This window comes from Ceratotherium simum, chromosome 35, assembly GCF_057802395.1.
Source record: "Ceratotherium simum simum isolate JZ-2026a chromosome 35, ASM5780239v1, whole genome shotgun sequence".
Classification (NCBI taxonomy): Eukaryota; Metazoa; Chordata; class Mammalia; order Perissodactyla; family Rhinocerotidae; genus Ceratotherium; species Ceratotherium simum.
Window position 1 is genome coordinate 5272689 of NC_141934.1, and position 27293 is coordinate 5299981.

A 27293-nucleotide genomic window follows, 5' to 3' on the forward strand; every position below is an offset into this window, starting at 1 on the left:
TCACCCCCTCAGTGCAACCCTTGAAATGAGGGCCCCTAATGACCCCCCGACAAAGCAGGTCCACAGGAGACAGAAAAGAACAAGTCTTAGGGCCCCAACGTGCTCCTGGCCCAGTCAGGTGCCTGGTCCAGTCTCCTGTCTCTGGTCAGAGAAGAAATGGAGCAGCTGAGACAAGCAGGGGAGTCCCCATAGGGAGGGGAAGAGGCCAGGGTCCCTGGGGCCTGGCTCTGGGATAAGCATGAGTGGGGGCTGATATAGACACAGAAAAAGAGCAAAAACCGCAGAAAATTTCCCAAACCTTGGGGAAAGCAGGGAAATGGGGGGAAGAAAAGACTTACTTGAGATGGTCAGCTGGGTCCCTTCACCGAACACCCAGCACAGTGACACAGGCTCGTACAAAAACCCCTCCCTTGCATGTGCCTGCCCCACCCCTAGCACCCCACCTGCTGCTGTGTGGAGGAAGTGGAGCCACTGCCCCAGGCTGGTGTCTGCTCAGCAGGGGGGCCCACATGCCTGCCTTGCCCACCTCCAGCACAGAACATGACAGGTGACCGCATGTGCTAAGCAGTGGGATCCTTGGAAACGCAGGCTCCTGAAGGAAGTCTGCATGTGGGGTACGATGTTCCCACCAACCGTTACACAGGGATGGGCATGAGTTTATAGAAGAGCATTCATTTCCCTGAGGAGGAAGTTCCCTGGGAGAGAACAGGGCTTCTCTTCCTGGTCGAGTTGGAGAATGCTGATCCCTTGGTGAGGCCACAGAGTAAGGGCAGGAGGCATCCTCAGGTGCCCCCAATCTCCCATGGGAAGGCAGGTTGCCCTGGAATGGACTAGCCATTGGAGTCTTCAATCTGACCCCAACTGGGCCTCCACCATCTCATCCCACTTCCCTGGGGTTGTCCTAGATGGGGATGCGCATCTCCAGGAGGCCTAGGCTGATTCTCGTAGGAAATGTCCTCCTCCATCTTCAGGGAGCACTTTGTAGTAGCCCTGTCACCCTGCAGGGTCTCTTCTGATTTTTGGCTGTGTCTGGGAGTGTCTTATTCCAAAGGGAGATGTGAGCTAGCACCTCAATTGTGGTCCCTAAATACCACCTCCCTCTCAAAGGAACCTGGCTACCAGGGGTAAATGGCCCACTCCAGGCCCGAGACGGGAAAGGCACAAGATAGACCAGGAACATATGGTGACAACAGAAAGCAAGACATCATTGAGTGTACTGGGCTGATTCTTGAGGATCCCGGGGCCACCTGAGGAGGCTCCCAGTGGGCGAAGGTGCGGCACTGTCATCATCGAGAAAATATAACCATAGTGGGTTCAAACATAGCACATATTTTACATCCTAGAGTTCACCACAATATTAAATATTACTTGTTCACCTTCAGAAGATGGCAGGGACCAGGTCATCATTTTGTTAACTGCTCCATTCAAGGAAAGACCAAACATTTATATATATTTAATAAAATATGAAACATACTTTTGGGAGAGTAAAGAGCATCTGAAGGGCCTCTCTTTGTGGACTAATTGTAACCTTCACAAGAGGAAGGAGGACAGACCTGCAACATTGCACCTGGCATTCCATCCCATCAATGGACCTGGGATTTGAGCATCAAAGGAAAATAACTTCACTAAGTGAGTGGAGACCCCACAAGGGCGCCTTGGATTGTGGTAGCCACCTGTCCTAGGAAGTGGTCTTCCAAAATGTCACCTCTGAACCCTGTTAATCCTTTTCTATGTTGGAACCACCTTGCAGAAACATGAAGCAGAGAGACATGCTCAGTTACAGCTCCGGGAGGCGTAAGCCGATCCCGACCGTGGGAGATCCCAGGACCAGCAGCTCAGCCACTGCAGCCACTCCCGTGCACAGAAAATCTAGAGCCATTCGGGACATCCTGCGAGACCTCACAGGCCTAAAGACACATCCACTGATAACAACGTCAAACCTCATTCAATCCTCAGATAAAGAAAACAAACAACTGCAAAATAACAACAGCACAAAAATACAGCCAAGAAAATTCACTTACGACAATTAGGAGACATTTGATGAGAGACTATTGTTTGATGTTAGTTATTTATTCATAATTTCTGTTGAGGTTTGATAAGGCTATTGTAGTTCTTTTAGGTCTTTATCTTTGAGAACACTGATGGAATATTTACAGATGTGCAGATCTGACATCTGGAATTTGCTTCCAAGTCTCGCATCAGGGAGGAGTCATTCTGTTGTGGGTGTGACAGCATCGCCAGTGAACTGATTGCTTTGAGGGGCTGGCTGAGGAGAACATGGGGGTCATTTTTATTCACCTGCCTCCTTATTTTTGTGTCCAAAGTTCTCCACCATAAAAACTTACAAGAAGGTAAATGGAAGACTAGACTTGGCAAAGCAGCAAGGGGTGGGTGGACTAGCATTCTACCCAGCAGGGCGAGTGAGATGAGGGAGACCGGGGTGGTCCCCTCCCCACAGGGGCCTCAACATTCTGATCCATGGCTGGGGTTCACAGGGGCAATGGGACGTAGGATCCTTAGGCTTCCCTCTAGACCAGAGGATGTGCTTTCGGACAGAGGTGGCCGGGATGAAGCTCCAAGGGGACCCCTGTCCTCTGCCCCATTGTGTCTCCAGAGCTCTGTGTCCTTGCAGGTCCTGCCCCTGGGCCATCCTAACCCCAAGCAGCTGTGGTGAAGATGGCTCCACATCCCTGAGGAGCGGGAGGCACGGAAAGAAGGCCCCGAAAGCCCAGGGACGTGACGCCTGACAGAGCTGGCCGGGCTGCTCCTCTGCAAGGCCAACCTCGTCTGCCATCAGGGACTTGAGAGGGAGTGTGTCTCTGGCACCAGGCTGCAGGTGCACTCGGGGCGGAGCCACAGTGAGGGGGGGCGTGGGCCTATGGCAGGGTGGTCTGGGGGAGCTGAGCCCCATGGAAGCCACACCTTGCTGTAGCCCCCAGGCCACATTCACCCTGCCCTGAGCTAGTCTGCCCTGGCATAACTCTACTCCTGAAGTCTAGTGGACACACTCTCCCTGGACATCACTGGATGCCCTTTCTGTGCCCAGGACTGTGCCCCTCTCATTGTCCCGGGTTCCTTCACCCTACTAAAGCAGGCTGACATCACCTACTCCATCCATTTTCCACCCAAAACTAACTCTCCCTGAAACGACTTCAGACATTATGACTTCTTTTTTTATAATTTTATTTATTTATTTTTTTCCCCCAAAGCACCAGTAGATAGTTGTACGTCATAGCTGCACATCCTTCTAGTTGCTGTATGTGTGATGCAGCCTCAGCATGGCCAGAGAAGCGGTGCGTAGATGCACGCCCGGGATCTGAACCCTGGCCGCCAGCAGCGGAGTGCGCACACTTAACCATTAAGCCACAGGGCCAGCCCCACATTACGACTTTTGATTGAGGTCCCAGCCCCCTGCTTGCAACACTTTGGCCTGATCCTAACCAGGCCCCTCAGAACATGAACTCAGCTTCCTTGTTTCTCAGCCTCATCCCATTTCCCAGCACCAGTGACCATGAATCACGGTCTTGAAGAGTGTTCTGGGGCTCCCTGAGTTGGTAGGAGAGTCCACAAATTTGGGGAATTGTCAGGCTATGTGATATTAAACTGTTTTTCTGTTGCAGGACTTGTCATTGTCTTTACTTAGCTAATGTGCATTGTGAAAGTTTGAGACGTACTTACGTGATGCGTTGTTCATACCTTTCTGTGGCTACTTGGTGACAGGGCAACCATGGACCCCTCACCTGGTAATTCCTCCCCACTGGGTCCCCTGATGGGACAGGGAAGTTTGACCTCTGTTCCTAAAGACCAGGGCCTCGGCTCAGGGGTCTGCTTCCCCCATATTGCTGCCTCTAGCCCACTGCTGCCCTCCTGGGTCCCTCCTCATTTCTCCCTGATCCTCCTCAGGGCCGTCCCCCGGCCTTGTTACTGGGCCCATCTCCCTTTCCAGGGGGACAAGGACTGCATCCCAGGGGCTGGCCCCACAGGACAATTTCCTGCCCTGGGTCATGGCTCCCACTACCCCACAGAGCTCACCTGGTCCTGGGGGTTTGGTTGGGGGGACGACAGGTTGATGGAAGGCCACGTTATAACTGTCCCTTCCCTTAGTTACCGACCCTTGAACCCAGAGACACAGCCAGACACAGAACAAACATCAGAAATGTCAGATGACGAATGGTTAGGTCTTTATTGAGGACAAGTAGAAACTGAGAGTCTCAGGGGTACAGTGGAGAGCTGGGAAAGGGGTGTCTGGGTGAGGAAGGCCCCCATGGGTCGGGGACTCAGGGACCTAAGAACACTCTGAGGGGGCCACTGTCTTCTCCACGGTGCTCCCTTCGTGCGTGACCTGGCAGCTGAAGCTGCTGTGAGATTTCCACTTGTCAGGTGTCAGCGTCAGGTAGCTGCTGAGCGCGTACTTGTTGTTGCTCTGTTTCGAGGGCTTGGTGGTCTCCACGCCCTGGGTGATGGTGGTGCCGTCTGCCTTCCAGGCCACCGTCACACCGCTGGGGTAGAAGTCACTGACGAGACACACCAGTGTGGCCTTGTTGGCGCTGAGCTCCTCCTTGGAGGGCGGGAACAGACTGACCGAGGGTGCAGACTTGGGCCCACCTGCGGGATGGGAGACGGCAAGGTGGTCAGAGGTCTGCTGTCCTTCATGGGAGCTCCTGACCTCAGTCTTGACGTGGGGTGCAGGCTCTGAGGACCCAATGAGGTCCCCTAGTTCAGAGAACACTGTGGGTCTGAGGCTCCATGCCAGGGAGGGTTGGTCGGAGGTTCCTCGAACAACTGTCCATCTGTACTAGGAAACCGTGCGCCTGGACACCTGCCATCACCTCTCCTGAGATCCCCGTGGGCCCCGGCCTCACTGCAGACGTCTGACCCTCACCCTCCCTCCCCTGCCTCCTCCTGACATTCTGAGAGTGTCTTTTTGGGGCTGTCTATCTCTCTGTCCCCAGAGAGGATGATGTGAGCTCTCTGATGTCCTGTGGAGTTGATCTTGGGACATTTCTGACTTGAGAGTTCTGCTCTTGGGACCTCTGGGTATTTGTCCAAAGGGGCCTGTTTTTACCCAAATCTGTCTCTTCCGGAGCCTCTCTAATGGGGTAGGATATTGCCTGATTAGAGAGAGTCTGTCTGCCTGTCTCTGGGTCTTCTTAACTACAGTTCCGTTTTGACGTACCCCCGGGCTAACTGTTCATATCATTAGAGGTCTCATCCTGTGGAATCTACCTTTTTTCACTGAGGTATTCAAACATGAGGGAGTGTGCCCTGCAGAGACCCAGGACCCCACTATATGCCTCCTACCTGTCCTTTGACGACCTGGCTTACTGGTATACAGAGCCTCTCCTCTCTCCTGTTTCACCCTCTGCTGGATTCCCAGAGCCCCAAGCTGACTCAGGCCTCTGTCTGTGGCAGCCCCACTGGGGCCTGGTGCAGCCCCTTCACCCCGCCTCATTCCTGATCCTGGATCCTGAGTCTCACAGCCTGGTAGAACTTCCCTGTACCTCCGACCTTTGTTTCTCAGCCTCAGTCCTGAGTGTTCGGGGTCCCACTAAAGTCTCTGTGTGGTCACCCCCTCAGTGCAACCCTTGAAATGAGGGCCCCTAATGACCCCCGACAAAGCAGGTCCACAGGAGACAGAAAAGAACAAGTCTTAGGGCCCCAACGTGCTCCTGGCCCAGTCAGGTGCCTGGTCCAGTCTCCTGTCTCTGGTCAGAGAAGAAATGGAGCAGCTGAGACAAGCAGGGGAGTCCCCATAGGGAGGGGAAGAGGCCAGGGTCCCTGGGGCCTGGCTCTGGGATAAGCATGAGTGGGGGCTGATATAGACACAGAAAAAGAGCAAAAACCGCAGAAAATTTCCCAAACCTTGGGGAAAGCAGGGAAATGGGCGGAAGAAAAGACTTACCTGAGATGGTCAGCTGGGTCCCTCCGCCGAACACGAAACACTGTGACACAGGCTCATACAAAAACCCCTCCCTTGGGGGTCTGCCCCACCCCAGTCCCCCACCCGCAGCTGTGATAGAGGAAGTCAGGGCCACTGCCCCAGGCTGGTGTCTGCTCAGCAAGGGGCCACATTTCCCCCTCCCCAGCAGATAACAGTGTAGATGAGCCTGAGCATACAGCAATAGGATCCTTGGAAGCTATTCTCCCAAAGGAAGTAGTTGTCTAGTCTGCTGTTCCTACCTACTGTCTCCTGGTGATTGGAATGAGTTTGTGGAGGGCATTTGTGCCACTATGAGTGAGGTTCCATGGAAATGCACAAGACATGTCGTCTATGGATGTTCACACAATCCTAACTCCTTGATGAGACTCCTACCCCCTGCACCCTGCCTTCCAGGGAAAGGTAGGGTGGCCTGAGTTCAGTGGCCATTGGAAACTTCCTCTGTCCCCAAACATAACTTCAGGGGCTCAGCCTGATCTTCCCTGGGGATGTCCTAGTCTAAGACTGTCCTGAGTGAAGTCTGGGCTTGTCCTGTAGGAAATGCCAGCCTGTCCTCCAGGGTGACCTTGGAAGCATCCCTTCCACCCCTCAACCTGGTCTCATGTTGGGGAGGGTCTGGTGGTGGGATTGCACTCTCCTCATCCAAAGGGCGAGGGCCCCATTTTCCCACCACCATTGCCCAGCATTGGGACTGAATTTATTATAAAATATTTGTGTGACTGAAGAGTGATGTTCCATAGAAGTGAGGAGAATGTTTCATCTATGTAGGGTTGACAGGACATGAACCCTTGCTGAGGCCATGGGTGGGGCAGAGGGTGTCCCCAGCCTCCTTTAGGAGAGGCAGCTTGCCCTGTAGAACAGCAGCCACTGAAATCTCCCCACTGGCCCCAACTGGAGTCCAGAGGTATCAGCCTTACCTTCCCTGGGGTATCCTATTTTGGGGCTGCCCTGAGTGAAGTCTGCGCTGGTCCTGTAGGAAATCCAGTCTGTCCTCTAGGGTGACCTTGGGAACATCCCTGCCAACCCCTTGATCTGGTTTTGTGGTTCTGGGATTGCTTCTCTGCCTCATTTAAAGGGAAACATGAGCAGCACCCCATCTGTGGCCCCAAATCCCACCTCCCACTAGTGGGTACCAGGATCAAGGGCCAATTCCAGCCCTGGGGCAGGAAAGGCCACGATGAGCTAGAACATGTTGTCACCCAGAAAGCAGGAGCCATAGGGGACCCTGGGGACTTATTAGGGCACAGGAGCCAAGTGAAGTGGCTGGGTCCCAGTGGACCGATGCCCACCATTCACAGCCTCACTGCCATCATCAACAGAGGATAACAGTGAATTCACACAAGCAGATTCATTCACATCCTAAAGTCACCATGAAACTAAACAGTGATTATTCACCATGGGAGGATGGCAGAAACCAGATCATCACTCTATAAAATGGTAGACAAGGGGAAGAGTGCATATTTCTTCTGTTTTACTAGATATGAAACACACATGGGGTGACTTAGGAGTGGCTGAGGGCGCTCCCTCCACGGACACATTGCAGCCCTCACAAGGGACGGGGCATAGACCTGAAGTATCCCCATGTTGCAATCCTTCCAATTTGATGGACGGTGTCTTTGACCATCAAAGCAGCTAATGTCACTCAAAGAAGGTCAACCCCACGTGAATCTCTTGATGCAAAGTAGTCAACTGTTCTGGGAGGTGATTTTGCCAAATCCCAGTTGGACCTCATGAAGCCTCTGATGCCAGAAGCACTTTGCAGGAAGACGAAGCAGAGAGACCAACTCAGTTACAGATCGAGGAGCCTGGGGGCTGCATCCCGACTGTGCGAGGTCTCAGGACCAAGAGCTCGCGCGCTGCAGCCACTTCCCTTGAAGGAAAATCTAGAGGGATTTGGAGATCCTAACAGACCTCACAGGCCTGAAGACACATCCACCACATTGTCAAACCTTATTCAATCCTCACATAAAGAAAATGAAAAACCACAAAATAACAACAGCACCTAAAATATAGCCAAGTAAATACACTTATGACATTTATGAAGCATTTGATGAGAAACTGACTATTTTCAGATGTTAATGATATACTCATAATTTCTCTTTAGGTTGGATAATGATATTTTAGTTACTTTTTAGGTCTTTATCTTCTAGTAGACAAATGAAATAGGTACAGATGAAAGGATATGATACCTGGAATTTGTGTCAAAATATTGCATGAGGGAGGATTTATTCCGTTGTGGGTGGGTCAGCATCGTCAGTGGAATGGTTATTTCGGGACCTAGTTGATAGGAACACGGGGGTATTATTCCTCTGTCTCTTTATTTTTGTTTTTTCATTTTTCCTTAATAAAAACTTACAAGAAAATAAAGAGGAGATTAATGTAGGGGCAGCACCAGGGGTGGGTGGATTCTGGCATTCAACCCAGCAGGGCCATTGAGAGGAGGGAGACTCAGGTGGTCCTCTCTCCCATTGGGACCGCAGCATTCAGACCCATGAACTGGGGTCAGGCAGATGCTGCGGCACTCTAGGACCCCTCATCTTCCTTCCACCTCTTACGCTGTGATTGGAGGCAGGGGTGGATGGGATGAAGCTCCGAGCGGGCCCCGGTCCTCCACCACATTGTGGCTCAGAGCGCCCTGTCCTCGCAGGTTCTGTCCCCAGGCTGTCTCGGCTTCCCAGTAGTTCTGGTGAACGGCAGCTCCAAGTCCTGGATGAGCCAGAGGCAGAAACAGGGGCCTGGGAGACTTGGGGCCCTGAGGACTGACAGCCAGCCGGGCCGGCACCTCTGAGAGGCTAATGGAACCTGCCTCAGGGGCTGGGGAGGGAGGGTCTCTGATATGAGGCTGCTGGCCCACTTGGGGCTGAGCCACAGTGAGTGAGGAGAGACGGGGGCAGTGGGTAGAGTGATCTGGGGATGCTGAGTCCCCGTGGAAGCCAGACCTTGCTGTAGCCCCCAGGCCACACTCACCTGCCCTGAGCAAGTCTGACTTGCCCTGACTCTACTCCTGGATTCCAATGGACACTCTTCCTCAGACAGCACTAGATGCCCTTTCTGTGTCCACACGGGGCCCTTTCTCATTGACCCAGTTCTGCCCTGTCCTCCCCCCATGCAGGCTGACATCCCCTGCTCCAACCCTAAGCCACCCTAAACTAATTTTCCCTGACTGGAGCTCAGAAGTCGAGACTCATCACGATGGAGGTCCCAGCCCCCAGCGAGGGTCCCCTTGGCCTGACCCTGACCAGGCCCATCAAAACATGAACTCAGCTTCCTTTTGCCTCAGCCTCATCCCATTTCCCAGCACCAGTCACCATGAACACCACCATCATTAAGAGTGTTCCAGGGCTCCCTGAGTTGGTAGGAGAGTCCACAAGGTTCCAGAATTGTCAGGCTACGTGACATTAAACTGTTTTTCTGCTGCAGGACTCGGCAGTGTCTATACTTAGCTAATTGTGAGAGGTTGAGAAATGTATGTATGTGATGCATTGTTCAAACCTTTCCATGGATCCTTGATGACAAGCCAACCATAAACCCCTCACTTGGTAATTGCCCTCCCCACTGACCCCTGGTGGGGCAGGGAAGTTCAACTTCTGTTCCTAAAGACCAGGGCCTCGACTCAGGGGTCTGGTTCCCCCATATTGCTGCCTCTAGTCCACTGCTGCCATCCTGGGACCCTCCTCATTTCTCCCTGATCCCCCTCAGGGCCATCCCCTGGCCTTGCCACTGGGCCCTTCTCCCTTCCCAGGGGGACAAGGACTGCATCCCAGGGGCTGGCCCCACAGGACAATCTCCTGCCCTGGGTCACAGCTCCCACTGCCACACAGAGCTCACCTGGTCCGGGGTGGGGGTTGGCTGGGGGGACAACAGGTTAATGGAAGACCATGTTATAACTGTCCCTTCCCTTAGTTACCGACCCTTGAACCCAGAGACACAGCCAGACACAGAACACACATCAGAAATGTCAGATGACGAACGGTTAGGTTTTTATTGAGGACAAGTAGAAGCTGGGAGGGAGGGAGACCTCCTCGGTCTGAGCTGATCCTGGGTGGGGTCTCAGGGGTACACTGGAGAGCTGGGAAAGGGGTGTCTGGGTGAGGAAGGCCCCCATGGGTCGGGGACTCAGGGACCTAAGAACACTCTGAGGGGGCCACTTTCTTCTCCACGGTGCTCCCTTCGTGCGTGACCTGGCAGCTGACACTGCTGTGAGATTTCCACTTGTCAGGTGTCAGCGTCAGGTAGCTGCTGAGCACGTACTTGTTGTTGCTCTGTTTCGAGGGCTTGGTGGTCTCCACGCCCTGGGTGATGGTGGTGCCGTCTGCCTTCCAGGCCACCATCACGCCGCTGGGGTAGAAGTCACTGACGAGACACACCAGTGTGGCCTTGTTGGCGCTGAGCTCCTCCTTGGAGGGCGGGAACAGACTGACCGAGGGCGCAGACTTGGGCCCACCTGCGGGGTGGGAGATGGAAAGGAGGTCAGAGGTCTGGTGTCCATCATGGAAGCTCCTGACCTCAGTCTTGACGTGGGGTGCAGGCTGTGAGGACCCAATGAGGTCCCCTAGTTCAGAGACCACTGTGGGTCATTTGTCACCTCCTGAGTCCATCATTTCCTTTGAGGGAGGCAGGAGGCCGGCCCTTGGACAGGTGATACCCTGGGTCTCAGAGGTTACAGGGCTCCAGGGACAGATGAGTCTCTGCCCCATGGGACCTGCTCCTTTCTGACCACTGTCCTGGGAGCACCAGGCTTCTTGTCACCTTGCCCGTCTCACCTGTGACTCCGTGTCCCTGTGTCCTCATGGCCCAGCAGAGGCCCTGAGAGCTTCAGCCTAGAGTGAGCTGGACCTCTCTTTCTGCCCTCCCCTTGGGCTGCCCTTCTGTGTCCCCGGAGGCTGAGTCACAGTCCCAGACTTGTCCCTAGGCTCCTGTGTGGACCTTCCAGTCTGGATGGGCATCAAGCCCTCAGCCCAGACCTTGGGGTCCAGGGACTGTCTCCCAGGCCGCCCCAGTGCCCCCTGTCAGAACCGGACTCTGGCCTCCATGCAGGCATCTGCCCTAGAAGAGGGGAAGTGGCCCCGTTCCTGGGCCAAAGCCCAGCCCAGGCCCCCGGGATCTGGCCACGTCTGACTGTTGGACTCTGGAGATGGCTGCTCCTGCCCTTGGGGTCCTTCCTGCTGGTTACCCCAAGACTAACCCCCTCCCTCAGCCCCCAAGGAGAAAGGTGGGGGTCAGTCCCAAAGGCTGGAGGGCAGAGGAGAAGCAGCCCCCAGACAGAGAAAAATGACTTTCCCGAGACAGCAAGGGGTGGGACAGGTTGGGAAAGGTGGTGAAAGCCACTTACCTAGGACGGTGAGCTGGGTCCCTTCGCTGAAGACGTACCACGGTGACTGAGTCTCAGACCAAAACCCACTGGCCCAGCACCTGGAGCCTGCCCCCCGGGGGTGAGTTGGAGCGGGAACCTGCTGGGTGTGACAGGCACAGGGCTGCAGTGGGCGGGGCTTCGTCCTGGGGCCAGCAGGTGGATGCCCAGCCCCCTAGAGGCTGGGACACCCCGGGGTGGGCTCATAGCTCAGAGGCAACTCCGTGCTCAGCCCTGTCTGAGGCAAGTGCCACCCACGACTTGGCGTCACCCAGTGTGTGTTTTCCCTTCTCCGAATCCTCCATGCTGACGGCGATGCTGTGCACAGCAGGTGCTCAGCAAATCCTTGAGTGCTTTGTCCTCTCACGTGCTGTGGCAGAGTGAGTCCTGAGCTGGCTCAGTCAGACCTGCTGGACCTCTCCTGGCCTCATTTTAGGGCCTCTGAGCATTCCTCCCCCACAATTTCCCAAGGTCCAGCCAGGCGGGCGGCCTCCTTGGGTCCAGGGACACTGAGTCATTCCTGACTCACAGCGCTCCCACATGGAGACCCCTCCCCCTATGTCACCACACATTGAGACACAATTCAATTCCACCTCTTTCATGAAGCCTTCTCTGATCTCTCAGATCACCGTTTTTCCGTCTATCTTTCTGTCAGTCCGTCCATCCGTCCATCAAAGCATCTATCCATCCATCCATCATCTATCCAACCATCATCTATCCATCATCCAACCATCCTTCCATCATCTATCCATCCATCCATTTATCCATCCATCTATTCATCCATCCATCCATCCATCATCTGTCCATCTGTCCAACAATGGCTCCCAAGCACCTATCTGTGCCAGGCACTGTTTCACAAGCTGGGATGTGGAGGGGGCCCCCCAGCACTCCCCCTCAACTTTTCCTGAAGCTTCTCACGTGAAGGCCAACAAGGTCTTTGTTTTGGTCACGTCCGAAGGACCTCCCCAGTTGCCTGAACGTCTCTGCAAGAGGACCCTCTTGCTGGTGACTGTCCTCCCCTGGGCGCCTGAGATCACTCACTGCCCCCACCCCTGCATGGCTGCTGACCCCCAGACTGCCTCCCCAATCCTGAACTCCCTGTACTCTCCCACTTTCTCTGCCTCTGAACCCCACCATGCACTCCAACGACTACCCAGGGGTCTCCCATCCCTATTTTCAGGCCTGACCTCTCTTTTTGGCTCTAGATCCACATACATTATGCCTCCTGAACATATCTCTGCTTGACTGCTCTACAGGCACCTCAGACTCAACAGGGCCCATTGAAACCCCTCACGCCTCCCTGCAAACTTGCTCTCCTTCATTGTCCCCACGCCAGCAGAATTTTCTCCAAGCCAGAAGCCTGGAGTCATCCTAGAATACTTTCCCCTCATTGAGTCACCCTCTGTGTCCTAGAAGTCCTACCATAACACAAAAATACTATTAAAATACTTAGAAAAAGAAAAAGAAACACCCAAGTCACACTCTAAGAGTTTATGATGGCAAGAATCCTCAGGCTTTGCCAAATGTGATTTTATCTCTCAATAGGGTTTATCTAAATTGGAAGATAACTCATGGCATTGGGGCCAGCATTTTTCACCTCAGCAGCAGGACTATTCCGTCATGGTTGTATTAAAAATGTGCACATAAGATTTTTGAAACAAAATTTAATGTAATAGTGACATAAATTCCACACTTGTATCTGATTTAAAGAGAGCAAACATCCAGCCTTTTATTAAGTTAATTATCTAAGGAAACTTCCTCAGTTCCATAAAGAGTATCTTGCAAAACTTATAGCACCTTCACATTGAAAGGCAAAACCTTCTCAAAGGCCAGGCTGTCCACTCTCACTTTTATTAGTCAACATATTCTACAGACTCTAGTCAATAAAATGAGATGAGGGAAAAAAAGAAGTACAAGTATTAGGAAAAAAGGGAGAGCACTGTTCTCTGCAGACGATGTGACAGTTTACTTAAAAAACTCCAAGACAATCAGCTGATCAGAATTAATACAAGAGTTAAATAAAGTGACTGAATACAAGGCAAACACACAAAATTTGATCAGTTACCCTTCTACACAAGCAATAACCACTTAGGACATGAAATTGAGGAAAAACTCACAACTTCAATAAAAATTTTATTAAAAACCCTAGGAATAAAGTTAACACAAAATGTGCAAGATTTGCATGGATAAAAGAGAAAATATCTTGACTAAGGGACACAACAGAAAAGCGAGTGGATGGGAGCAGACCATGTTCCTGAATGAAAACGCTAAGCACTGTGAAGATGTCAATTCTCCTCAAATTAATCCAATATATTCATGAAATCACAAACACAACACCAAAGGAATGACTTTCAAAAATTAGTGAACCAATTCTAAAGTCCAACAGTAAGAATAATGATGGAGGATAGACATGAATATTTTGAAAAAGAATAATAATGACGGGTTTTTTTCCCTACCAGATACCAAAACATACTGTAACGCTGAAACAATTAAAACAGGGTCGAACAGACATGGGAATAGATTATAGATCAATAGAATCACAGAGAGATTGTGATAAATCAATAACTTAGTATTCGATAAAAATTGCATTTTATATTCAACAAATATGTGACGATTGGCTCTCCATTTGGAAAATAAATAAGGTTATATTCTCACATAAACAAAAATAAACTCAAGGTGAAGTAAAAACAAACACTGAAATAATGAAATACTGGAACAGAATAGAAAAATGATCTCATAATATTGAAGTAAAGATGCCTCTCCAATGCGTGACACGGATCACAGAAACCACAAAGAAAAGCTTAAACCAATCTGAGACATAAAAATTAAAAATGGCTTTATGGTGAAAGACTCCATAAACAAAAGGCATAAAAGAGACCAGGGAAAAATATTTACAGCATATATACTTAACAAGCGGTTAATATCCCGAATATATGAAGAGTTTCTATAGCTCTATAAGAAAATACAATCAACCGAATGGAAAAACAGGCAAAATGATAACCAGTAAATTCACAGAAGAAATAAAATCAGTCAATAAAAATATGAAAAGAAAATAAGTTTCACCAGCAATCAAATAAACAAACAACAAACACATTCTCAATTTGCTCATCGGATGGGCAAAATAAAAAACAAATCAACAATATCACACTACTGGCAAGGACGTAGAAGAATGGGCACTGTCATTCACTGTAGTGAACATAAGTTGGAACAGCCTTTTGGGAGACCAACTGGACACTACCCATGAACATTTCAAAAGCACATTCTCTGATCCAGCAATTCCACTTTTATGCGTGTACCCTATGGAGATACAGAAGTGCACTAGATACACACACACACAACGCGTGCACACGCATGCAGGGATTTCCATTGCAGCATCACTCGTAATTTATATTTTCACATGGCAACAACTTAAATGTCCATTAATAGGGGAATGCTTAAATACATTCTGGTTCACTCAAACGTTGAAGTCTTACAAAGCTATGACAAGAACATGGGAGAGCCATACGGACTGACATTGAAAAAGTCAATAACAGATCGTTTAAAAGCTAGCTGCAGGATAATATGCAGAGCATGATTCTGTTTTTGAAAAATAAAATCCCAACACCAGCTAGATGTGTGTGTTTTCAGGGACATACACACACAGGGGAAAGGCTGGAAATGCACAGACCAGCTGGACAGTGGCCGACTCTAGAGAGTGGCTTTTAGGGTAAGATGTGAGGGGATGGTAAGTGGAAACACTCGATTTTTACTTTATATACTTCTGTGCTTAATCTTTTTTTTTTTTACAACAAGTACATGTTACTCATATTAAAAATTATTTTAGAAGATAAAAATAAAATATATCATCTTGTGAACATTTTCATAACTACAGAAAGTTATAAAGCAAAAATTAAAATTAGGTGAAATCCGACCAGCCAGAGACACACCATTGACATTTTTCTATATTTTCTGACAAGCTTTTGAAAATGCACACAAACTTGAACAACCCAATCTCAGAAACGTAATTTAGGAGGTTTGTGTAAGATTCTTCATGATGGATGTTCCATACAATACTTAGTCACACCCTTTCTGCTGGATATTTAGGTTATTTGCAGTTTTCTCTTATCATTAATATTGTTAAGCTAGTCATTCTTATTTGTAAACCTTTGGTTATATCTTTGATTATTTTCCCCCTCAGGATGAATTCCTAGAGGCAGAATCACACAATTTAAATAAACACACTTTCTTTTTTGACTTGCGTATTACTAAAACGGTTGCACATTTTAGACTTCCACAGACAGGCCACGAGAGTGCCCATTCCTCCCGTCAACGCCCTGGTTCCGTCACCTTGAATTCACTTGCCAGTTTCACAGGCGCTCTTGGTACCCGGTCGCTGGGTGAACCGGCCTCCCCCCGCATTCCCAAAGCCCAGGCTTTGGCCGCTGCCCCTTCTCCATCCTTTAATCTGGCCTCACACCAGTCTCCGATCCGAAGCCATTGTTCCAAAACACGAATCCAACTCTGACAATCCCCCACTTAAATCCCTCACTGATTCCTTCCGGGCCCCAGGATAAAGCGCAGCGCGCACAAGACCCGCCGCAGTCCACGCCCGCTCTCCGGGCTCCAGAAGCTCCCCGCCGCGCCTGCGCACCTCACTCCTTTCTCTGCCCCGCGCTGCTCCCTCCGTCTGGAGCGCCTCCAGCCCCGGGGCGCGCCTCTCTGTCTGTAAGACCAGTGTGGGCATCCTCCCTTCCACCTTACTGCTCCTAAAATGGTCCAGGGGTCTGTCCCCACGCCTGGACATGACCTCCTTGGTTCAGACCCACCCTCTCTGCATCCCAAGTCCTGGCCCCAGTAAACATTTATGAAGAGCTGAAGAGTGGACGTCCTTGGGAGGAGACCAAGCCAAGCCCTAGCTCCCTTCTCTGGACGCCTTGCGAACCACTCCTTCTCTTGGGCCATTTTGTTAAACAGGCCATGCTGATGCGGTCACAGCATTCAGTCCTGGGACTTCTTACAGTCCTGGAACTGTGCCCCTTGCAGTGTCACCTTGGGTAGGTCACCTCACCTCTCTGGGCCTCTATCCCTGTCGGCAAGATGGGGGTGACTGTTGGACCTGCCTTGTGGGGTCGCTGAGAGGGAGGTTCTGCCTCTAAAATGATTAGTGCCTGCTGGGTATGTCCTGCCCCGGCCTCCCTGTTTCTGCCCTGCCCAGAGGACGGGGGTAAGGCAAGGGAGGCACTGGCCTTGGTGCAAAACTTAAGGGGTGCCAACAACTCAGTCATCAAGATAAATGATATTTTAATACAATATTAAAAAATAAAAATCAATGCAAACAAATCCACGCCGGACAAAATGTCCACACTTTGAATAAAGCCGGTGTCTGCTCAGGTCCACCTCTCCCCTCACTGCTGCTCACCCCTTCAGTCAGGCACTCTTGGCTCCCATCAAAGGGAACCCTACATCCCCCCAGTGACTCCCTTGGCCCCTTACCTGTCTCGCAGGCTCCGCAGGCTGGATGGGCGGCTTCCTGTTGGGGGTCCTGCCCGTGGCGCTGCCCTCGGAGGCAGCAGGCCATCGGCACCCACGGCCATGCCCAGCCATGTCAGGAGCCAGCATAGCCTGGGGCCAAGGCTCTGCCTCCCTGGGGCCTCACAGCCCACTTGACCTCTCCTGGGACTCATCTGCCCTCAGGGTCAAAGGCATCTGCTGCGTGAGCTCCCTGGAAGGGGGGGATCAGCCAGTGTCCCCACTTACTCTTGCTGGCAGCAGCCATCCCAGTGCCCTCTGGCCTGCATGGCCCTGTCCTCTGCCTGGGCTTTCTCTGGCCCCTGCCCCAGCGCCTGGCCCCCTCCAGGGCCCATGGCTATTACATCTGGGGAGCTCTCTCAGAGGGGCATCTGCCAACTGCTGTGCTGTGGTCTGGATCCCCTCCCACTGAAGCCTGTCTGCCTGGCCCCACCCCTGGGGTTCTGGGTGGAGCCCACCTGCTCCTGCCCTCCTATCCCAAGGTCGCCCGGGTCTGTGAAGCATCCTGGGGCCTGGAGGGTGGCCCAGCGCCCAGTGGGTCAGCAGTTGCTGATGCCTGAGTTCCCCAGGGTGGGGCTGGGGCTGGGGCTTCTCTTCCGGCCAGTCCCCCAGGCTGGGCCCCTGCACACCCCACTCTGGCCAGTGGATTCTGGCCCTCCCTTGGCTGGTTTGGCCAAGCCTGGCCAATTGCCCTCTGGTCATCTCCTCACTCAGCTTCTCAGCCAGGCAAGGGCCCTGCATGGAGTGATTCTATATCCCTCACTCAAGGAGTTACGTTAAGCTCACGAATGTTGAAACCATCCAGACCTAGGTCACTTCTGGGCCTCAGTTTCCTTATCTGTAAAATGGGGAGAGTTCCTCTGCAGTGGGGGATCATGAGGATGAGGGAGGTCGCGTGTCTGCTAAGCGCTGGCACACAGCAGGTGTTGAAGGAATGTGGGTGGGTTCCTTTTCCACCCTCTTCCTACTTTGGGCTTCAGAACAACTCTTTTTTTTTTTTCTTGTTTATTGCTGTAACCAGAACAACTCTTGGCGTGACCTTGGGGCGAGTGTCTTTGTTTTACAGGTGAGAAAACTAAGGCCCAGAGAAGATGAATGCAAGGCCCGAGGGCATTCAGGAGTGGGGTGCTGGGTGAGCTAGAATCTTGGAGGGAGCTCATCTCTTGCTTTTCTAGCCTCCATCCATCTGGAAGGTTTGTGCTTTGCTTCCAAGGGAGCCAAGATTTGGGTTGGGCAGGGGTGCAGGAGGGGCGGGCTGCACAGGTGCTTTGGGGATGGGGTCCGTTTTGGAGCCCAGGAATATAATACATAACACGAGGATGAGAGTGATGCTTTTATCTAGTGCTGACAATGGGGCTGGCTGCTGGCTGAGCTCACACTATCTCCCCCATGTGAAGATAAGGAAACTGATATTCAAGCAGATTCTGTACTTTCTTGATGCCATGGAGCAAAGGGGCCTGGCGCTTGCATGGTTCCAGGGCATGCTTGTTGACGATGGGTCCCCAGGGTGTCACATTGCTGGGTATATGGGACAACTCGAAGCAGCAGGTTGCAAATTCCTGCCTGTCCCAGAACCCGCACTTTTGCTTTCTATTTGCCTTTTCGGCCACAGAATCTTTAACACATCTGCTCAAGTCCAGATCCGCAGCCCTCTGGGGCTCTCGGTTTTCTATTTCAGCCGCTCTAAAAGGGGCCTTCTTGGGCCTATCGAACTGACTTTCCTCAGAGGCCCTTTAAGAATTGTCTGGTCCATGATTTGAGTTAGATACTCCTTAACTTTCCTGCCACATTTGGTGGAAATCAGTGCAACCCTTTTCATGGGATGCCGTGACAGACAAGCCGCCTGGAAGTTCATTTCGGTTGATGAGGACAGTGATGAGTAACATTTCCTTGATGCAGACAAGGGTTGTTGGGAGACATTTGTCTTTGGATCTCTGGGTTCCTCACACCTCCTGAGCAAAGGTCCCCCTGTGTTTTGGACCATCTTTTCAAGGATGTTTGTGTAGTGAACAACTTTGGAAGGTAGAGGGAACATCATCTGCTGCAGCAAAACTTGCCTGCTGTACAGTATAAAAGACTTGGGGTCCCCAAACTTGGATGTGCAGGTGTCACCCGGCCCACTTTGCATCACCCTGTGGGACTCAGAGAACCGGTGCAAGAAGATGCTGATACTCTGGCTACTGCTACTGCTGTGAGTAATAAACTGGCCTTTGTCTCTGACCCAGAAGTCTTGCGTCTTCTGCCAGCATCCACGAAACTGTGGCAGCCTTACTTTTTAGCTTGCAAGTAGCATAAAAATCCCAGACCTTCCACAGTTCTTGGTAGTGAAGATAATGAGGAGGAAGAAAGAAATGAAGTTGATGATGGTGATCAAGACTTAATGGTTTGCACAAACTCATCAGAGCAGCTTTCCCGGAACTCCAGGTTGGATCTTTCCACTCCACAAACACTGCTTGGGCGACTTGTGAGGGCCAGGCCCAGTGCTGAGGGCTGAATTACACAACACACACAGCTCCCTGGCCTTGGAGATGGGCGAGGCACTGAACAGTAATGGGGTGTGGGCACCCTAACAGGCGTCATGCAGGGCATGGGGGAGCCCCTGGGAGGCCCCTGATCCAGTCCACTTCTCCCCGTTTCAGTGCTTGGCCCACTCCTGCCTCTGATTGTGGGCTCCCACACACTGCGGGGCTGGAGCAGGGTCTGGTCCAGGGGTCCAGGCTGAACCTGCGCCCTCCAGCACCCCTCCCTGTGTGGGTGTGACACTCACCCACTGCCCAGGGCCCAGAAGCTGTGGTTCCCCCGGGACAGCCCCAGGTCTCAGGGAGAAGAAAGAGGCTGTCCCGAAACTCCGTGACCCCAGTTGCCCCCTCGTCCCTGCCCCTGCACCTGCCACGGCCTCTGGGCAGACGCCACCACAGACCACATCCTCCTGTGGTGGCCACAGTCGGAAATCCGGGTCTGGCTGGACCCTGGGGACCTTGGAGGGATGGGCTTGGCCTTCTCAGCTGTGCAGCTGCAGCTCTGGCCCACGCAGCCCCACCCTCACCTCCTTCCTGACTGAGATGTGCTGGACTCAGGCAGGGCCAGAGAGGTCCGTGTCCAGCTGTTCCTCTCGGTGGACCCTCTGCTCAGGGTCCTTGGCTCCTCTGCATCCCGTCCCAGCCCTTCTCTCCTGGGGCAGAGGGGTGTGTCCCTGTCCAGTCCCTCTGCCCTGCTCCATGTCAGAGGGCGCCCCTGCCTCCTGCTGGTCAGTCCCCTGTCCACTCTCCATCCCACAGGCCCAGAGACTCCTCTTGTGGCCACATGGAGCCCTCTCTCTCCAGCCCAGGTCTCCCCTTTTCCCTGCTCCCCATCAACCCTAAACTCAAGCCGGCTTGTCCTTCTCATCTCATCTTGAGCATCTCATTGTTGGCACCTGGGGGATCTGACGCAGAGGGTGACAAAGTACCCATCTCGGGATATGGCAAAGTTCTGGAATCTCTCAGAGTTGTCAGAGTCAGGTCTGGCTCTGTGGCTCCTGAGCCCCCTCTGAGGGGTCCCCAGGAACCCTGAAGACCCCAGCTCCTCTGGTGATCTGAGGGTGCAGCTTCCCGCCCCCAGCTCTCCTCCAGCAAATGAGGAGGGAATCCTGCTGCTTCTGTAGACGTCACAGACCCACAACCTGGCAGGGATCTTCTACTGATGAGGCAAGTGAAGCACAGAGAGGGAGAGTGTCTTTCCTAAGACACAGAGAAACTTGGTGTAAAGACTGTGTTCTGGGACTTACCAGTACCAGCCAGAGACCTGGAGGATCGGCCTTCTTGGACATGGGGTTGGGCCAGCCTAGAACTGGAGGGTGGGGCTTTGGAAAATGTCAGTGTTTTAACCTCTCTCTCTCCCATTTCAATGGCCTGGAGCTCAACCCGAAGGGGAGAGTCCAGTAGGGGGCAGCAGAGTCCAGCAGTAGAGGGAGGCAGAGCCCCAGAAAAGGGGGGAGCTCAGAAGCGGGAGATGGGGGAGGGCTCCAGCGGTGGGAGCAGGAGCAGGAATGCAGTGGAAGACTTTGGTTCTGCATTGTCCTTGGCACCCACCTCACCCCTGGAACCGGGGCCAGGCCCAGGGTAGGCGAGTGAGGCAAGGATCCCACTTGATCCTGACTTTGATATTTTATTCATCATGGAATTTTTTTGCATTAATTTTGGTTTCCAAAAATATTACATTAAATATTATTTACCTTGATTACTGAGTTCTTGGGCACTCCGTTAAATTTTGCATGCAAGGAGAATGTCTTACTTGACTCATTCTAGGCCTGACTGTGTCCTGAACTCCGGGAAGCCTGTTCCCTCCAGCACAGGGCAGGGGGTGTGGCGCTGGAGTGGGTGTGGCCAGCGCCCTGCAGGTCCTGCCTCACCTGACCCCGTGGGTTAACATTTGCATGGTGGAATCCTACTTTCCAGGTTCTTTCCGAAGTCTTGGGTTGACACCTGGGTGGGGTACACTCCCATCACGAGGAGACCCTGCATGGCAGGTGGTAGCTTTGTAGCAGCCACAGCTCCTTGAACGGTTCCCCCAGCAACAAGCAGCCTGGTTGTCCTCATCAGGACCGCATGTCCTGAGAGGGTGGTCCAGTCTCCCTCACTACATCATAGGAAGCGCTCCATTGAGATGGCTACCAAAATGAATGTGATTTATATTCGATTCTTATTTCATTATTCCTAGAGCCAGCACACCCTCGCATTTATTTATGACTATATATGGCATACAGTAGTAGCTATTGCATTGTATTTGCAAATTAAATAACGCCTAGGGACTTAAACAGATAGCCTAGGGACTTACCTTGTTTTAAAAAACTTATTGTAGGGCGGGCCCCATGGCTTAGCGGTTAAGCGCGCGCGCTCCGCTACTGACGCCCCAGGTTGGGATCCCAGGCGCACACCAACACACTGCTTCTCCGGCCATGCTGAGGCTGCGCCCCACATACAGCAACTAGAAGGATGTGCAGCTATGACACACAACTATCTACTGGGGCTTTGGGGAAAATAAGGAGGAGGATTGGCAATAGATGTTAGCTCAGAGCCGGTCTTCCTCAGCAAAAAGAGGAGGATTAGCACGGATGTTAGCTCAGGGCTGATCTTCCTAACACACACAAAAAATAATAAAATAAATAAAAAACTTATTGTAAAATAGATAAATGATCACATGAGATCTACATCATTATATGTTGACCGCTTCTGATGACCTCACCAGACACACCCTTTAATTTTCTCAAAATATCCATTAACATGTTTACTTGTACTGACGAATAGAGTCAGACGGTTTCTAAGAGAATTGTGTCTGAACAGTACATTTGGCAGTGAGGAGTGGCTTTGCCAGTTAGGTTGCATGGTGGGACTTTGCCACAGATTGAATAATTCAAGTTGGCAGCCCCAAGATTTGGAGGAAAAGTATGCTTAACGCACACGATGAGATGAAAGCGATTTTTCCAAAGATACTGTACTGGCAAAGCTGCGCTGTGGTTGCAGACACGGGAATGTTTCCCAGTCTTGTAGAATACACCATCTTACGCAAGGGGCCTCTCAGTGAAGGAGTAACAGATTTTACTAGTCAGTTCTGGTTAAGCCTACTTGGTGCATATCTCAGAAACGGGGAGAGTGGGTGACAAACGGCTGGGGGACACCTCTCTGCAGGTGCTTCTCTGGGGAGCTGACTCTGGGATGGAGCCAGGTTGCAGGGGGTTTATTAGGGACAGCGCTGGGACCAACCCCTGGGCAAGGGATGGGTCGGAAGCAGGATAGAAGCAGGATGGCCGAGGGAGGAATCAGCTGCAGTACAGGCTCGTTTTCAGCGACACACGGGGAGCTCTGCTGCTGGGACGGCATTTCCAGGCTCTTCCAGGCGGGCTGAGAGGCCGGACCTTCGGGCCCTCACGTTGATCAGGCTTTGGAAGCCAGCTGCCCAGGGCAGGAGCATGGCTCGGCACCAGGTGGCTCTCTTCATCAAGGGAGCTGAGCAATGAGGGCAGGCTGTCTGCAGGTGGCTTTCCCAGCAGATGGGGCAATAAGCCCTTCCCTCCAGAGGGGCCTGGTGGTGCATCAAACTGGCCACCACACAAATCCTCTTGAAGTCAGGCAGTTTCCAATTCTTTGCTTTCAACAAAATTAAAAGAGTATGAAATTGAGCTGCCAGCTGACTGGTGATTAAAAAAAATAATTTTTGACAATCAACCACTAATGATTTTTGGCGTATAACTAGGAAGGAGTTCACCTCAGTGAGTGACACTGTATTACAAAATTTCTGTTTATGAGACCAAAGTTTCTCTAGGTTTCGTATAAAAATGAAAACCAGAACAGAATTGATGCTGGAACCTGCTGCATTCCAGCACTGTCGCATTAATCAATGGATCCACGAATCAACGCTATTTAATAATTATTTATGAAAATTTTGATATGCTTATGTTGATTTGATCAACTTTTGCCATGAATAATTACGATGATAACTCAATGTGGAAGAAACTTTTTAGCACTTAAAATCACAGGATATAAAACAAACTTTAAAATGTAAATTTAATGTATATTTTTGTGACAGAGATGTATGACAGGATAATGAATAGGAGACTTGCAGTATAAAAATATATGAGCAGATCAAATTCAGTAGAGGATGTGAAGTGAAAAGAAAGTTCAAGGAGAAGAAAGAAAGGTGAAAAATTTCCAAATGTTAGAGAAGAATTTTAAAAAAGAGTGAGCGTCAAATCCTGATAACCTTTAGCCTCTACTGAAGACATAAAAGAGTGATGTGAACGTCTTACAAACTTCGGGTGAAAACTTGCAGATGTCGATTTACAAAGGAGCAGGGAGCCGGTGACCCAGTTACAGGGCAGATGGGTGATGGTGTTGAGGACCCAGCTGCAGCCCCCGCCTCCTGTCTCCCAAGGAAGCCCTTCTCTCCGGAAAGGCCGCAGGCTCAGCACAGGATGATCATAAACTAATAACAGGCATGGCTGCCGTGGTCAGGGGCCAGCTTGGAGCTGCGCACCTTCCTTCCCGTATCTTGAGTCCTCCCGCCACTCCTGAGAGAACTGACTGCAGAAGCTGAGCCTGGAAAGGGGAGGCAGCTGTCACAGGGCTCAGCTATTAAGGGGGACCTCTGGACCCACAGGTGGTGACAGCAGTCTCCGTGACTCAGAACAGACCTCCACCACCATTTTTCAGCTGAATAAACAGAGACCCGGAGAGGACAGAGGACCGAGAACCCCCGGAACCTGGAGGGGCCGGGCCAGGACCAGAAAGGATACCTGAGCCTAAGGCCTGACCTACAGAGAATGAGGGCCAGGTAAGGGAGGGCAGGTCTCTGTCCTACTTCTCCATCTGTGTCACCATGAGTCACTGCAAATTGCTCCCACTGCCATGGCTTGTGGCACAGTCACAGTTAACCTTGTCCTCGGCCCAGGTCCGCAGATGGTCAGGGTGGCCATGTTCCCAGAGCTGGGGTCTGAGAATCGGTCAGGGATCCCTGAGGGCCGCTTGTTATCTCTGTAAATGACCAGCACAGGGGCTTGTCCTGGGTGCCACAGGGGCTGGCACCACTAAGCCTATTTATTTCCAATGTTATTTTTCCCACAGGTGATCCTGGCCAACTGTTCCAGGGCCACCGTCATTGAGGGCGGCTGTGTCAGCTCGTAGGAGGCCACAGAGGCTGCAAGAGAGAAAAGGAGAGGTGGGCTGAAAGATGAAGGACCCATTCCTATGAGATTTCCCTCTTGCTTCGCCTGGATGAGCTCCGGGGATCCTGTGGGCCCCCAGGGCGCACCCTCCCATCAGTCTCGGCCTCAGTGGCCCATGTCCTGGCTGGTGCATGGAGCTTTTGAACAAATGAGAACCCCCCGCTTTCTCTGGGCAGGTGCAACACCTCAGGGCTCACACGGAGCCAGTGAGTACAGCAGGGGGATTTCGGCCCCACCAGCCCCTCACCCTGCAGCAGGTTCATGAGCATCCTGCCCCCACAGGCAGCGCCTTGCTGAGCTCAGAGTCAGGGCCGGGCTTGGCCCAGAGACGTGGGGCTGAGGGTGGGTGTGAGCCTGGGGGCAGCACCTGTGCAGTGAGCAAGGAGGCAGAAGAGGAGAGGGGTCCCGGCCATGGTCGAGGTGCCCTGATTCTGCTCCCTGAGGCCCAAAGATGGGCAGGTTTCCTCCCAGCCCTCTCTTATGGCCTTGCTGGAGGGGGCTGCTGGGTATGCAAATCAGCCAGGGCTCAGGGGTGCTGCTTGAGGAGCTCTGTGGTATCAGAGAAGGGCTCAGCCACAAGGGACACAGAAGGGGAGGGGAAACGCCTCAGAGCCCACCTTCAGCCCAGGGGATTCTCCTCCACCTGATGGTCCCAGGGTCTGGGGCTGACATCATTATCCCAGACTGTGTCCTGGCTTCACTCCTGGGCTGGTCTGGCCATGGCAGAGATCAGAGGTGGAACCTCTGTGCATTTTCTAAAGAACCTGAAGTCCCTGCCCATGTGGTGATCCTTGGTCCTGTCACGGAGGAGGCTGTCACAGTGGTGAGTCACAGTGGTGATGCTGGATTATCCTGGGACCCAAGCCATCCCTCTGTTTGTTTCTTGCTCCAACAAGAGATGGCTAATTTTGGTCCAGGACTCCAGAGTATGCGGTCCATAAACATTTTGTGGTGGAGTCACATTTCATTCTAGTTCCAGCTCTACCTCCAGAAACTTTACTGACTTCCAGGCCCCCAGCTCAGTGACCCTGCTCATCCCCACTCTATAGGTGACACTATGAGGCTAGACAGGTGCAGGGCCACCCCAGACACAGCTCCTGAGGGGTAGAGCCAAGATTAAAACCCCTCCCCTTCCAAGCACACATGGAGTTCTTAAGCAGTCATCGAGGGGCTGTGAGCTTCTGCTCTTGGCCACAGTGTCACAGGGTCTGTGCCTCAGTATCCTTATTGTGAGGGCAGGACCAGGCACGCATCATGTGCTTGAAAGAACTGTTAGTGCATGAGAATGAGAGTGGGCTGCAAACTCCAACTGTCTTCAAGGAAATATTGCTGAGGAAAATGTATTAATTAACAAAATAATGTAATTTAATTATGTCAAGGACAGTATATTGAGAAACTGCTGTGTTTCAGGCACTGGGAAACAGGAAGAATAGAATTTTCTGGCTCCTCTCCCCTTCCCTGGGAGAGGTGAGTGGAGGGACAGGTGAGGGGGACGATGGAGGAGCTTCCAGGGAAGGAGGAGCAGCCGTGTCTGTCAAGACAGGGGCTCTCAGAGCACGTGGGGGAGGGGAAAGGTGTGGTCACAGGGAGGACGATGTCAGTGGACAGTGACGGTGTGTTAGCGTGATTAGGGTGGGCTGGGGGCAAAGTGCCCAGACCTGTGCCAGTTAAACAGGCAACATCTCCACGAGCAGGATCTGAGACACACGGGGCCAGAAAATGTCCTTGAGAGTGAAGGATGACACTATAGAAAAAGAAGGACACACTTTTCTTCAGGTGTCAGGTCGTGGTTACTAACCCCCGCCCCGCATGTTGGAGCCCCTGATGCCCAGGCCCCGCATGTCCAGGTGGCTGAGCCAGGTGATCTCTGCTGCCCCCTGGTGGCCGCTCCACACTGGCTGTGAAGGAGCACGGGCGTCATCTGTCCAGGGGTAGACTCAGACCCACTGCTCAGGTCCTGATTCCTGATCCAGGGACTGCTGCCCCAGGGCAGGAATTGGTCTTCTCTGCGTGACCCCTGCCTGACTCAGACCAGGCACGAGGGGCTCAGATTTCCCATGAAAATATGAAAACAATGACAACAAAGCCACCACACTGGGGAAGAGGAGTGAACTTGGGGGAGGAGAGTGTGAGGAGGAGCTGAGTCAGCGCCCATGGGTGAGGGTCAGGGTGTTCCAGGGAAACTGAGGGGCTCTGGGATCCAGACCAGTTCCAGACACCGGTGGGTTCAGAAACACCCCCTGGCCTCTCGGTGTTTACCTGGGGCTGAAGACACTCAGGGTGGTGCTTGCCTGTCTCCCCATCCCCATGCCCACCATGCAGCCATATGGGGACTTAAGCTGCTGCATGTACCTTTGGTCCTGCACCAGCTGTCTAGGGTCCCATGTGGGTGACCCATGCCCTCTTTCCCTCATGTCCCACAGACTGGCTGACCTGCAGGAATACACAGGGAAGGACCTGCACTTGACAGAGAAGAAAAGGGCCTGAGAGAGAGTGAGTGGTTTTCCCAAGGTCACGGAGGAGGAAGAGAGAAGAGCAGGGCCTGGCTGGTCCTTGGCCAGACAGAGCAACTTCCTATAATACACAGGAACCAGCTTGGGCTGGGGAAGGGGACAAGGGAAAATCCTCAGCCAACATTTTTGGAGCCTGATGGAGAGAGCTTCTCCCTGTCAGTGCTCCCAGTGGCCTGTGGGGGCGCTGCTGCACCGGGACCTGGGGAGGATAAGGCACCTGGGAAGGTGGCCAGCTCCCTGCTTTGTTTGGGGCTGAAAGAAACCCTAAGGATGAAAAGCCCCTGA

General features: G+C 52.2%; 3 protein-coding genes and 1 gene segment (V, D, J or C); all 4 read right to left on the reverse strand.

The window, feature by feature from the left end:
- LOC147912431 (immunoglobulin lambda constant 1-like) overlaps positions 1 to 1888 on the reverse strand; it is a 3165-nt gene extending 1277 nt beyond the window's left edge. The window contains 1 exon segment of the C gene segment in view: positions 1811 to 1888. Within this exon segment, the coding sequence occupies positions 1811 to 1888 (78 nt within the window).
- The window catches only part of LOC101402252 (immunoglobulin lambda-1 light chain-like), a 36181-nt gene that overhangs the window by 4580 nt on the left and 4308 nt on the right, over positions 1 to 27293 (reverse strand). The gene's annotated exons all lie outside the window — the stretch shown is intronic.
- On the reverse strand, positions 4160 to 10729 carry LOC101402502 (immunoglobulin lambda-like polypeptide 1). The gene is made up of 6 exons (XM_087423574.1): positions 10702 to 10729; positions 10087 to 10382; positions 9767 to 9787; positions 8494 to 8621; positions 5903 to 5982; positions 4160 to 4605 (listed from the first exon to the last, which is right to left on the reverse strand). Exons 1-6 carry the CDS (start codon positions 10727 to 10729, stop codon positions 4286 to 4288), a joined length of 873 nt encoding a protein of 290 aa, XP_087279700.1. The 3' UTR covers positions 4160 to 4285.
- LOC147912432 (immunoglobulin lambda-like polypeptide 5) lies at positions 10920 to 17187 on the reverse strand. The gene is made up of 3 exons (XM_087423575.1): positions 17025 to 17187; positions 16761 to 16955; positions 10920 to 11391 (listed from the first exon to the last, which is right to left on the reverse strand). Exons 1-3 carry the CDS (start codon positions 17129 to 17131, stop codon positions 11271 to 11273), a joined length of 423 nt encoding a protein of 140 aa, XP_087279701.1. The 5' UTR covers positions 17132 to 17187; the 3' UTR covers positions 10920 to 11270.

What these genes read in the sequence shown, in the direction of transcription:
- LOC101402502 (XM_087423574.1), bottom strand. Translation starts at nt 10,729, where the DNA reads ATGAGGACACAGGGACACGGAGTCACAG. An exon ending in ACAGGGACACGGAGTCACAG is followed by an intron (nt 10,383 to 10,701) that starts GTGAGACGGGCA and finishes CCCACCCCGCAG; the next exon opens with GTGGGCCCAAGTCTGCGCCC. An exon ending in CAACCCCCACCCCGGACCAG is followed by an intron (nt 8,622 to 9,766) that starts GTGAGCTCTGTG and finishes GCCGTTCACCAG; the next exon opens with AACTACTGGGAAGCCGAGAC.
- LOC147912432 (XM_087423575.1), bottom strand. Translation starts at nt 17,131, where the DNA reads ATGGGCCCTGGAGGGGGCCAGGCGCTGGGGCAGGGGCCAGAGAAAGCC. An exon ending in GATGGCTGCTGCCAGCAAGA is followed by an intron (nt 16,956 to 17,024) that starts GTAAGTGGGGAC and finishes TTGACCCTGAGG; the next exon opens with GCAGATGAGTCCCAGGAGAG. An exon ending in CTGCGGAGCCTGCGAGACAG is followed by an intron (nt 11,392 to 16,760) that starts GTAAGGGGCCAA and finishes TGTCACACCCAG; the next exon opens with CAGGTTCCCGCTCCAACTCA.